Genomic DNA, 12,990 nt, shown 5'->3' on the forward strand with positions numbered 1-12,990 from the left:
AAAAATGTCCAAACCCTATAAACGTACACATTGCTAGCATAACCAAATAGAGAACTCCTCCTCTCCACTTCTCAATCCATCTTTGGGAAGGAAAACCATAAAAAGAAAAATGGCTGATAAGTATAATCACAGGGAACCAGTTCATGGACATCCCAGAAGAGATGAAGAATCGACGGCTTTGCAATCCGAGGAGCTCAAACGCCAGAAGAGAATCAAGATGTACAAATACATTGTTATTTTCATTGTGGTTCAGCTCATAGTCCTGCCCGTGTTTGGACTGACTGTGATGAAAGTTAAGACCCCAAAGTTCAGGTTGGGCAACATCAAGGTCCAAAACCTCAGCTCTGTGCCATCAACACCTTCATTCGAAGCAAGCTTCGCAACCCAAATTAGAGTCAAGAACACAAATTGGGGTCCTTATAAGTTTGATGCAGGAACTGTCACGTTTATGTACAAAGGCGTGACCGTAGGGCAAGTTGTTGTTCCTAAGAGCAAGGCTAAGATGCGTTCTACCAAAAAGATCGATGTCACGGTGAGTTTAAATTCGTATGGATTGCCAAGCAGTTCCAATCTGGGCACTGAATTGAAGAGTGGGGTGCTGACATTGAGCAGCAAAGGGAAATTGACTGGAAAGGTTGTGTTGATGTTAATGATGAAGAAAAGGAAGTCTGCTACCATGGACTGCACCATGACATTCGACTTGTCAACCAAGACTCTCAAAACATTACAATGCAAGTGATCATACAAGCTAGGCAGTGAGTGCACGTGATCAAGACACGAGATATTCGAATTTGACACCTCATACCGCTACAATAATTGATTACATGTTCAGGATTTGGATTGCGAGATCAAAACTAGTTCTTAATTTGTTATTCTATTGTTATTTTGTGTGTGAAGCTTGAATTTGTACAGACCTATATATATAGTGATATTTATTTCATTATATAAACATCTGTAATGCCAAGAAATTATTTTTTTTCCAACCCCTTTTTCTTTTGTCTTTTACTTAAATATCTGTATATCAAAACAGAGATGATTAATTAATTGCAATAATATAATATTTCTCCTAAGTTAATATCTGTATATCGAAACATATCATATTAGATATTCGTCAACAAAATTACTTATATGTACACACAAGTGGACAATATAACAAGTTTTTTTGATCGAAATACCATTAGACGAACGAAGAATTTATTGGTAATATAGAAGGCAACTTGAGTTGGACTAATTAGACAATAATATCATACCCCACCCCCAACAAGAGGCACAACTTGCAACTTGTCCATAGGGGACAAGTTATAGAGGTCTTATCTGTAATGCCAACCGGAGTTAGCGTGGGATTGGATCCAATTTCGTGGAATTTTGACCACTTTATTTAACGTTTTCATTACTTTCAAAGACTACAATTTTGCAATCTCTATGGTCTTCCCATTACTAGGCGTTTTAATATCATTTTATTTTAGTTATTTATCTATTTGGGTAAGAATCTTCAATCTGTCAAACGTTATATTACTCAAGTTTACAGCGAAAAAGCTAAGACAGAATCAGTTCAAATCTTCTTCGTAAAATAAATAAAAGACTGCTCTAACAATCTGTATATAATAAAAAAGCATAACTACAAAATTACACTTTGGTATGCATATACACCCAAACAATTTTATTTATAAAAAACAGCAGAAGTTCAAATTTGCAGAAACATAAAACAAGTACAAATTACTATATCTAGATCTGTTTTCACTTGCAGTGTACAGGGCTGACGGACTGCTCATTCACATGAAAAGCTATGGTGCAGTTCATGTTGGTAGCCTTCTTCTTCTTCATTATGAACATAATTGCAACTTTTCCTTCCAATCTACCAACGCTATTGAGCATCACTTCGCTTCCAAGATTTGAACCATTTATTGCATCTAAATTCAAACTCACCTCCGCATCTCTTTTTATGGTCGAAAGCCATCCAACCTTTCCCTTTTCGATATCAAGTACTCCCACAATCTTGCCTTGGTGTTGAAACGTGACATTGGAAGCTTTGAACTTGTAGGAACCCCAGTTGGCTGAGTTCTTGATCTTGATTTGGGTTTTGAATTTCAAAGACGTTGCCTCGTCAGATTCAACGCTGATGTTGCCTAGCCTGAACTTTGGGGTCTTTACTTTCAACACAGTGAGACTCATTATGGTGATAACTATGGTCTGAAACACAACAAAAATAGCAATATATATGGCCAATTTGATTCTCTTCTTGCGCTTCAGCTCATGAGAGGACAGCTGAGACTCTCCATCGGATCTTGTGTAACCTGTATTTGCTGATCCTGAAGGGTAAGTCTGGTTGGTTTTATCCGCCATCTTAATTTCTTGTGCTGCAAAGAAAAGTGCTCTGCTTTTCCTCTGTTTTCTCTCGTTAAAAGTATGTATGAAATGATGAGCAAAATGTATTGGTTGTGGGAATATTGGTGAGCGATGTGTGGTATATATAATGTTTAGGCAATCTCTTTGGTTAGAGTAATATCTACGGTGTAAGTTTGCTGGAAATTGGGACCACTACAACACGCAGATAATTAAGTTGTAGTTTATTGACTTCTGGTACTCAACGACGAGAAGATTAATTTACCATTTATATTATTTATATGATTTATTTATTTATATATCAAAGGGCATGGACCCTTCCACGATGTTAACATGCGGAGAAAAGAAAAACCAAGTACCTGAATTTTCGGAGAAAGAATACTCAGCACCACAACCCAGACAAGGATTTCTAAGTCTGTCAAAGTCATAGGTTAGTGTACTTTTATTGCATTGGCCTCAATAAATATCTCCTCATACAGCGACTTTCGAAATTACCATTTTACCCTTAAGATTAAAACTGCTCGTCAGTATCCCCGTTGATAGGTGTTAATCAGTAGCGGACTCAGAATTTTACTTGCACGGAGGGCGAATTTAAAACTGCATAACTTAGTTAAATACAATTGTGGCAAACTCACTACATAAAATCTAAAGAAAAACCCATTTTAAATATTTGAATTTAAACAACAAAAACATATATGTATTACAAGATTTCAGTTGAAACCTTCACATATGCTACTAATTAGTTCTATTTGTGGGGCTAATTATTTTATTTCAATAGGTGACTCTTTTTTCTATTTGGGGCAATAGCCGCCAGTGGTGCTGTGCTGACTCCAAATCTGGTAGTCTCAAGTTAGAGCTATGAGAACAAGTCTTTGATTTAGAGACTTTCTTTTTTTTTTTTTGCTTTTAATTTTGTTAGGGGGCAAAAGGCAACCCCACAAAATTTTGTGGATAGAAAAGAGATATTTGGTTGGGTCCAAATAGAAGGATCCTTTTGACCTTTTATAAATTAGCTAATACTTTTCTTTGTAGGGTAAGGTCACAGTGACTTGTTGGACCATCTATGTATTGATTCTAGAATACAAGACTACAAGTCAAAGACTAAGTATACGTTAAAGCATTACCAGGAAGCTTAGCACAAGCCAACATTCTATCTTAACCCATTTTGGACTTTACAGAGCGAATAAACAGAAAAAACAGAACCTTTTCTTCACCATTAATTGCATATAATTTGTCCACAAAAACTGTCCAAGTTTTACAATGCAAATGCTAGAGATTCGTACCATATGAGCCATACAATTGATTTGGGAGTGATCAAGACATGTTCTTGAATTTATTTATTTTGCTTTGCATTACGTACGCTTGTGTTTGTTGTAAAGTTGTACAATGTGTGCTTTCCATATACGAAGGCGAGATGTTTACTATACATAAGCTTCGATTTTCGTATGTATACTTTCAACATGTCCAATGTTTTTGTTTCAATTATATAAGAGAATTAAGGGCTGATTAATTGGTAATTGGTGAGGTGAGGCCTCAGTTCGTTTCTTAATTTGTACATTCAATATAAGTTATAACTAGGGCTGGCAATGGGTCGTGTCGTGTCGGGTTCGTGTCGTGTCGAGATAATAAACGTGTCAAGAATGCTCAACCCGAACCCAACCCATTTAATAAACGTGTCGTGTCGGGTTCGGGTCGTCTTTTATCGTGCGGGTTTCGAGTCGTGTAACGGGTTCATAAAGAATAACATACATGTTACAAAACTCACAACCGAAAAAATTTTAATTAAAAAAAAACAGAGAGAGTAGAGAAAATATAAGGAAAAGAAAGAAAGAAAAAAGATAGAGAGAGGAGAGAAGAGAGAAGGAAAAGAAAGAAAAAAAATAGAGAGAGAGAGAGAGAGAGAGAGAGAGAGAGAGAGAGGAGAGAAGATTGAAGGAAAGAAAGAAAGAAAAAAGAGAGATGAGAGAAAACTAAAGAGAAAGAAAAAAAAAGAAAAAAAATGAGAGAAGAGGAAAGGAAAAGAGAGGAAAAAAAAAAGAGAGAGGAGAAGAAAGAAGGAAAAAAAAAGAAAAAAAAAAGAGGATGAGAGAGATGGAAAAGAAAGGAAAACTCAAAAGAAAAAGAAACATTATAAATATCAAAAGTCATACCATAAAATCACAAAGTTGGTTGTAGCATGGTGGATAAGATGTTTGAGAAAATGAGGATGGGAGGGGTTCGAAACCCCTTGTGTGTGTGTTGAAGTCTCAATTTGTCTTTATTTTTTAGCGGGTTAGCGGGTTAGCGGGTTGACCCGAAACCCACCCGTTTATTAAACGGGTCAGAACGGGTTGACCCGAAATTGACCTTTTTTTTATCGTGCGGGTTGAACCCGCTAATTTCTCGTGCGGGTTTCGAGTCGTGTATCGGGTCGTATCCGAAATTGCCACCCCTAGTTATAACTATCTTTTACATTATTGAATATTCCTAGATGCAGATGGTTCTGCTGAGCTTCTTGTGGAAACAGAAGGAAGGCTTGTGTTTTGGTTTTGGGTAATATTCTGTTTCGTCTAGGGCATTTTATTCATCACGTTAATAGCACGTAGAATTAGAATTAGTGCACACACTAGGAAATGGTATGTACAGCATTTAGAAATGGTGCATTTATCCGCCTGCCGCTCTCTTGGTTCTTCCTCTTGTGTCTTTGTAATATGATTTTTCTTTTTTTCTTTTGGCTTCTTCAATTGATAACTATTGGAAATCTGCTTCAATCAATAGATTTTAAATTCCAAATACACTATTTCAATTGATTGTTATTGCAAGCTGTAGCTATCATCTGAAATTGATAAGAAAAATACCCAATTGATTGCTATTCTGATTGATGAATGGGCTTGGTAGTACGACACCTGAACTTGGGAGCAGGGGATGGACTAGGATAGCCTACTTGCTGTTCAGAACAATTGGTTGTATTGCCTCCTAGCACAGGAAATTCCTTGTCATAGTTTTCTGAAAACTCAGAACCAATTATGAGTCTACTACATCTTGTTTGGCTCATCTTTGGTTTGTCCTTGCAAGTGCGCAAGAATGATGTAGTATAGCGTTTGACAAGTCCAAGTTTCGTTCCCACGAGGATTCCAAATTAATCTAATATTCGAATACCTAAATTAAATCTAATTGATACGCAAGTGAATTTATAGAGATTGTTGTTGTGAAAGTTTATGAAACAAATAAGAAATTAATAAAAACAATTGAGAATAAAAAGCTTGAATTTTTAAGGTTTGAAAAACAATGATGAAGGTCTAGGGTTTCGGAATCAACCACAAGCAATCCAAATTAGACTTCAATGTATTCAACAGATTCTTTCGATTCTTTAGATGATAATTCCCGTATCTAAGTCCTTTTCAGGCACTTAGACCATAGTTTTCCTTAAGTGTAAGATTCTTTTCTAGTTCAGACAAAGATCATATACCCAATCCTGCAATCTATCCTGGTTAAGGCATAAATTTAACAAGTTGGATTCATTACGTTCTAGAAAACGAGAGAACCAAGCAAACCATTGCAAGTTCTGCCTCAAATTCATCTTCTAATTTACTAGATGCAAAGCCCTAAGGTGATCAATCAAAGAACTTAAACAAATAGCAACAATTAAAATAGTGATTAAACATTCATCAAAAAGAAACTTAGAATCCATTAAATAACATTAGAAATCATAACTATCCATGCTCGGGCGTCATCCTCGCCCTAGAGAATAATTTAGTTACTCATGCTCAAACAAAACATAATTGAAAAACTAGAAAACATAAAATAGAACTTATGGATTGTGACCATGCTCGAGAACTGGACGATGGCAGCGGCTCTTTGACTCTCCTTCAATTCCAGCATAAGAGAACCCTATTTTCTGGTCTTCTTTAAATAAGGAACAAATCCTCTTTTGACTTGGTAACTATGCTTTCCTAGTTTAGCTTCAGTTGTCTTTTGATAAGTTGACATCCAAAATCCTACTAAATATAGGATCAGACCTTAGAAAATAACTCCACATCCTTGTAGACACTTCCCAAATACAATTAACATAAATTGGACTCCAAGGATTGGACTTCAAAAGGATTATTTTGCAAGGATTGGCCACAACTCCTCCACACACGTCCGAATCATGAACCGTAAAATTCTACAAAAAGCTAACATCCGCATCTTTCCAACAATATAAGGCTCAACATATGGTTCGCTCTGAGGAAGTGCAGTATATATTATGTCAAGCTGACTGTTTTGCACAGCACATTCTGAACCTAGGATTGCACATTATATTTCAATCCCAAAATTGATCTTTTTGCTTGTTTTTCCATCTTTACTCTTCAAGCCTAGTAAAACGCAAAACTAAGTAAAAATGGACTAAACTCACTTAAGAACATAACAAGAATCTAAGAGAAAGATAATAAAAATGTACAAAATAATTGTTATATCAATCTTGTAAGCTGAAGCTCCAAATTAAAGTAGAAGAAGAAGCCAAAAGACCCAAAAAAAAAAGGAAGATTAGATTACAAATACACAGAGGAAGAACCAAGAGAGCGGTAGGTGAAACTAAAGAATTTATTGTCAAATGGATTGTTGTTTGTTTTTTCTGTCGAAGGGACTGGCAGTATTAGTTTTTTAAAAAGGAAACGAACTTATTGTAGCCGATGTGGCACATTCACAAGCATTTAATTAGTTGAATGGTCCAGATTTTATAAAATGTTAATAAATGTACTATTTATAAATGCAGAGACTCGAGATCCATACCATATGAGCTTATCAACCTTAATATCATGCCCAAACGGGTTCCTACCAATTGGTTGTAGTTTCTAAACCCTATTCACATGTTGCCTTCACTGTAGGTAAGAATTAGAACTTGGACAAGACTTTGTGGTTTTATATTTCAATATCGGGTGCAATACGGCATAGGTGTTTGATAAAATGTCAACAAGATGACTCTGTTACTAAATATGCACCAATCGTAGGTTTGGTGTTAGTCTTTATTACTTTGTACTTTGTTCATTCATATTTTACCTCGGTCTAGAGGAACTAACTACTTTTCTAACTTTTAGTTTTCAGTGGATATAGCTTAAGATATGATAGTTTGTTCGTTATAAATAAACGAGAATCGAATCGAGTCTAGATTCATACAAGTTCCAATATAAAAAAAGTCGGGTAATATTTGGTGCCTCCACAGGGTAGATCATAAGTGCTTTTTGCTGTGCTTGTAGTGCATACAACCTTTCTGAAGTTTTTCTGTTTTGTAGATTGAATTACTTTGACAAAAGACTCGTACGGATTCTTGGGCGCGTTTTCTCTTGCAATGAGTTTTCCTTTTTCTTTACAGAGAACGGCTTTGTGTAGCTGATGATGGATTGTACGTTGAAGTTTTTCTCACAAAATAAAATATATTATTGCCTGTTTCAAAACATTGTCGAAAGTTCTACAAATATCGTAAGATGATGTCACCTTGTACGAACGAAAAGAACAAGGAAAAGTCCTCAAAGTCATGCGATCATCTAGAAGTAATCTAAATTTCAAACCTGATTGAGACAAATTTCCTTTGATCATTCTCTCATGATCTAATATACCCCATGAATCAGGCTCACCTTCCTTTGACATGAGCTTCACAACCCAAATTCGAGTCAAGAACACCAATTTTGGCCCCTACAAGTATGATAGTAGCAGCCTCTCATTTCAGTACTAGGGTGTGACTCTAGGGCAGGTTGTCATTCCTAGGGGCAAGGCCCGGTGGCGTTTGACTGAAAAAATTGGAGCCACTGTGATTTTAAATTCCAAGGCATCGGAAAGCAATTCCAGTATTCTTGGCAAGCAATGAGTTGAAAGCAGGGGTTTTGACTCTGAGCAGCCAAGCCAAGCTTAGTGGGAAAGTGGAATTAATGTTTGTGATGAAGAAGAAGAAATCTGCAGAGATGAATTGCACCATATCATGTAATCACTACTTGTAAGTCACATTTTCTTTCCAAAATCAAGATGGAAAAAAAAAAAAACAAGGGTTAATAGATTTTTGGCGTGAACACAAATTATAAGTTTGTTTTTTTTTCTTTTAAAATCAATGGTTATAAGATCAAATAATGAATTAAAATGCACAAAACTAACTAATTACTTTAAAACACATATGAGCCTCATGTTTTTAGGCAGAGGCTTTCTAATCTTGTAATTTGTATAGACTCACTATTGTAAACTGAGTCCTCATGAGATTGCTCTTTTGACTTTTCCCCCTTTTGGTCCCAAAATTGGAGGAAAGAATTTTGATAAAAAAAAATTGATTGAGGTGATCTAAAGAATTATATTTTCAACGAGGCTCTGTTTTTTAACTCCAAGGTAAATTGTATTGCAAAATGTTTGTTTAGATATGGAGATGATTTTCTATAATTAAAACCAAATTGTTTTCCCGAATTTCGGTTCGATTTTTTTAATTTTACAATGTATTGACGGTACTAATAAATTTGGCAAAAATCAAACGGAAGCACAGTTCAAACGAATAACAAGCAGTCTAGTAATTAAAACAGAACAGAGAAGCCCTGTAGTTGTACAACAAATGCAAGTCTCACTCGGGGACAAACTAAATATCAACGAATTTTAAAAAAAAATCCAAGAACTATAGTCTTCATCACTCTGACGCCGAAGTAGCTTGTGTGTCTTCACTTGCAGTGTAAAGATTGGAGGGTCTTGGCAGTCACATCAAAAGCTATGGTGCAGTTCATGTTGGTAGCCTTCTTCTTCTTCATTATGAACATAATTGCAACTTTTCCTTCCAATCTACCAACGCTATTGAGCGTCAAGACCCCGCTGCCCAATTCGGTTATTGCATTTGAATTCAAACTCACATTCGCATTTCTTTTTACGGTCGAAAGCCATCCAACCTTGCCCTTTGCGATATCAATTGCTCCCACAGTCTGGCCTTGGTGTTGAAACGTGACATTTCCAGCTTTGAACTTGTAGGAACCCCAGTTGGCTGAGTTCTTGATCCTGATTTGGGTTGTGAATTTCAAGTCGAATGAAGGCGTTGATTCCAAGCTTTGGACTTTGATGTCGCCTAGCCTGAACTTTGGGGTCTTAACTTTCATGACAGTGAGACTCATTGTGGTGATAACTATGATCTGAAACACAACGAAAATACTAATATAGATGGCCAATTTGATTTTCTTCTTGCGTTTCAGCTCATCAGCGGACATCTGAGACTCTCCATCTCTTCTTGTGTGACCATTTGCTTGTCCTAAAGGATAGGTGGGGTAGTTTTGCTCTGGCATGTTAATTTCTTTTGGTTTTCTGATATGAAAGTAGAAAGAAAATTTCTCTGCCTCTGTTTGGAAGGTTTGGTTTTGTGGGATGAAAGCTTGGAAGTTGAAGGAGTTGTTTGTGGAAATGAAGGAAGAGTTGTGTGTTATATATATCGCCTTCGGATTGATGAGTTTCCCGGAAGCTGTGAGTTTCAGGGGAAGAATTTTATTGCAGACGACAACAAAGACGCGTCCAAAGGCGGAGGTGGCGATTATTGACTTTCTAGAGGAGGGATGACTTTGGTGAGGACCTTTAAGCCCTTTGATATTTTAGTTGAACATATTAATTATCAGAGAAATCTTCAATTCTATCCGTTGCATTCAATGGACCAAATCTGCCAATGGCAGGTAAGAACGTGATGTGGGAACTATTAAAACTTTCGCAACTTTTGGTTTTTTATTTTAGAAAATACTTTATTTTTAAAAAAATTTAAATTTATTTTACAATTAAAAAAGATAAAGGGTAGTTGTGTTCCATAAAAATATGATCCATTATCATATTTTTTTTAATATAAAAAAATGTGAATTTACCATATTATCCTCATTTAATTAATAATTTCAATTCTTAATGTTTGCATTAACCAAGAGTATTTTTTGGTATTTTAAATGTTTTACCATTCTCTATCTTTTACTTTATATATATAGATGATTAAATAAAGATTGAATGTGTGTGGTTAGCAAAGTATACAACTCCTCCATTAGCACCTGATACAAAGTATTGAATAGCAGAAATATAAAAAGCTAGCTATATTCCATCACAAGTCACAATATTAAACTATCTGCAATTTTCATATTTTAATTGAAGATCACACATTCACATTTTGACCTTTCTTTTTATTTATACAAAGGATATTATACTTCAATTTTATTTAAATAGGGAGGGAGATTCGAACTCAGGTGTAGAGTAGGGATCAGATCTGCTCAAGCCAACTTGGCTAAGCAGAAGCAGAAGCCAGCATTCCTACAAACAACCACCTAATACACTTGCTCAATTCATTTTAGTGAGTGACAGAGCAAAAGCATAACATTTTTGTTTCAGAAAACTTTCTAGCAAAATAAATGTGGCAGAGAAGAATCAGCAGAGCTAGGCATTCACAATGGCTACTCCAGAAGTGATCAAGAAACGTCAAAATTGTTTATTGTGTTTCAAATCATGGTCATGACCATTTTTTAACTCACTGTCATGACAGTTCCCAAAAATCTGGTTGGGCAACATCAATGTCCAAACCCTCAACTCTGTCCCTTCGATTGATGCAAGCTTCAGAACCCAAATCAGACTGTGAAGAACACAAATTTGATTTCACGATTAGCGTCATTTATTTCTAACAAATAGAAAACTGAAACCTACGCTACCGCATCAACTGGTAAGCAGTTAAGTTCAGTGAACAAATATGGTTTATTGAAACAAAATAATTTTCACAAGCACTATACGTGATACGTTCTTTGCAAGTTATGTTCATATTCTCATGTCTCAGCTATTTTCGGAAAAGAAAAATAAAAAGGAAAACTTAAACCCTAATATTAATATTAGTTGGACTTGAAAAAAGGTCAATATCCACTGATATATTTTCACACTGAGTGCACACATGTGACTTCAAATAGCCCATTATCCAATTATTGTACTAGTCACGGCAAATCAGTGACTCAAGACTCACGGATTACAGTGAGAAAACTATTTCTGCAATAATGGACAGCATGAAAATTTTAGACAAGACTCAAGCTTTTGATAAGCATCAAGTTTAATGATTAATGACTTCAATTAATGCAACACTGTTCTATTCCACTTGGGCTACATTTAAACTGTATTCAAGTTGGGCAACTTTTTGAATGAAGAGATAAGAATTATAGTCGTAGAAATAGAAAAACCAGAGTCCCAGTGAAAATAATAGCAACGATTTATTCATAAAATTACACTATCACTCACTCATACAAAAAAAAAAAGAAGAAAAAAAAAACACAATCCAAGAAGTAGACTTGATCAGTCTCAAATCCACATCATATAACAGAGAGATGGCCAAGCTGCATCGCAAAATTTACAGATAGCTTCTGTGTTTTCACTTGCAGTGTAAAGATTTGACGTTCTTGGCTGCCACATCAAAAGCTATGGTGCAGTTCATGTTGGCGGCCTTCTTCTTCTTCATGATGAACATAATTGCAACTTTTCCGTTCAATCTTCCTACGCTGTTGAGCGTCAACACCCCGCTTCTCAATTCACTTCCAAAGTTTGAACCATTTATTGCACTTGACTTCAAACTCACCTCTGCATTTCTTTTTATGGTCGAAAGCCATCCAGCCTTGCCCTTTGCGATATCAATTACTGCCAGAGTCGCGCCTTGGTGTTGAAACGTGATATTGGCAGCATTGAACTTGTAGGAACCCCAGTTGGCTGAGTTCTTGATCTTGATTTGGGTTGTGAATTTCGTGTCGAATGAAGGCGCTGCCGAGTCAGATACGAAGCTTTCGACATTGATGTTGCCTAGCCTAAACCTGGGGGTTTTCACTTTCATGACAGTGAGACTCATTGTGGTGATAACTATGATCTGAAACACAACGAAAATAGTAATATAGATGGCCAATTTGATTTTCTTCTTGCGTTTCAGCTCATCAGCGGACAGCTGAGACTCTCCATCACTTCTTGTGTAACCATTTGACGGTGCCAAGGGATAGGCCGGGTTGGTTTTCTCTGCCATGTTAACTTGTTTTTTGTTTTCTGATATGAAATTGGAAAGAAAGTTTCTCTGCTTTGCTTTGTGGGGTATTGTTTTCTAGGATGAAACTTGAAAGCTGAGGGAGGTGTTTGTGGAAATGGAGGAAGAGTGGTTTGTTATATATAGTGTTTGGAGCTTGGCCTATTTTCGTTAAGTTAAGTGACAGAATAGAATGAAGTTCCAGGAAAATGTAAATTTCAAGGGAAGGATTTTTATTTTATTTGAGACACCAAACGCGTACAAAGCCGAAGGTGGGAATTATTGGCTTCTAGATAGATGAACAATGACTTTGGTGGAGCTGAGGACCTTTTAGGCTTTTCTCACGAGTCATGAGATCATGGAAATATTATAAATATCAATAGAAGCTTCGAATCTCTCTGTCTGTAATTGACCAAATCTCCCACTGGCAGTGACAGGTGAGAACGTGATGTGGGATCTATTATACACAGTTTGCTAATCACCTTGTGAATAGTATTGGCACTAGGAAAGCTTTATCCATGTCCGTCGGATTGCTAATCTTGATGGCTCTCTATGTATTTTTTCAATTGATCTAATAAAATACTATCGCTTGTTTGGTCAAAACGTATTGGCAGGTTTAAGATGTTTTTAAAATATTTATCTGTTTTTTTAACCTGGAATCCCACAATTAA

The 12,990-nt window shown here is 36.1% G+C and overlaps 3 protein-coding genes across 4 annotated transcripts; 1 reads left to right on the forward strand and 2 right to left on the reverse strand.

Annotated features, from left to right (window-relative positions):
- Positions 23 to 1,040, forward strand: LOC18776903. Its single transcript, XM_007210650.2, has one exon. It carries the CDS (start codon positions 110 to 112, stop codon positions 737 to 739), a length of 630 nt encoding a protein of 209 aa, XP_007210712.1. The 5' UTR covers positions 23 to 109; the 3' UTR covers positions 740 to 1,040.
- LOC18776467 lies at positions 1,545 to 9,789 on the reverse strand. 2 transcript variants are annotated; one of them, XM_020563852.1, is made up of 2 exons: positions 9,116 to 9,789; positions 1,545 to 1,859 (listed from the first exon to the last, which is right to left on the reverse strand). In XM_020563852.1, exons 1-2 carry the CDS (start codon positions 9,600 to 9,602, stop codon positions 1,738 to 1,740), a joined length of 609 nt encoding a protein of 202 aa, XP_020419441.1. In that variant the 5' UTR covers positions 9,603 to 9,789; the 3' UTR covers positions 1,545 to 1,737. The 2 variants fall into 2 exon arrangements, with proteins under 2 accessions (XP_020419441.1, XP_007209674.2); XM_007209612.2 differs by having other exon boundaries at positions 1,545 to 1,789; positions 9,046 to 9,788.
- Positions 11,506 to 12,447, reverse strand: LOC18776515. The gene has a single exon (XM_007211001.2). It carries the CDS (start codon positions 12,320 to 12,322, stop codon positions 11,687 to 11,689), a length of 636 nt encoding a protein of 211 aa, XP_007211063.1. The 5' UTR covers positions 12,323 to 12,447; the 3' UTR covers positions 11,506 to 11,686.

The sequence above is a fragment of the Prunus persica genome, chromosome G5, assembly GCF_000346465.2.
Source record: "Prunus persica cultivar Lovell chromosome G5, Prunus_persica_NCBIv2, whole genome shotgun sequence".
Taxonomy (NCBI): domain Eukaryota; kingdom Viridiplantae; phylum Streptophyta; class Magnoliopsida; order Rosales; family Rosaceae; genus Prunus; species Prunus persica.

What these genes read in the sequence shown, in the direction of transcription:
- LOC18776467 (XM_020563852.1), bottom strand. Translation starts at nt 9,602, where the DNA reads ATGCCAGAGCAAAACTACCCCACCTATCCTTTAGGACAAGCAAATGGT. An exon ending in CTTGACGCTCAATAGCGTTG is followed by an intron (nt 1,860 to 9,115) that starts GTAGATTGGAAG and finishes TCAATAGCGTTG; the next exon opens with GTAGATTGGAAGGAAAAGTT.
- LOC18776903 (XM_007210650.2), top strand. Translation starts at nt 110, where the DNA reads ATGGCTGATAAGTATAATCACAGGGAACCAGTTCATGGACATCCCAGA.
- LOC18776515 (XM_007211001.2), bottom strand. Translation starts at nt 12,322, where the DNA reads ATGGCAGAGAAAACCAACCCGGCCTATCCCTTGGCACCGTCAAATGGT.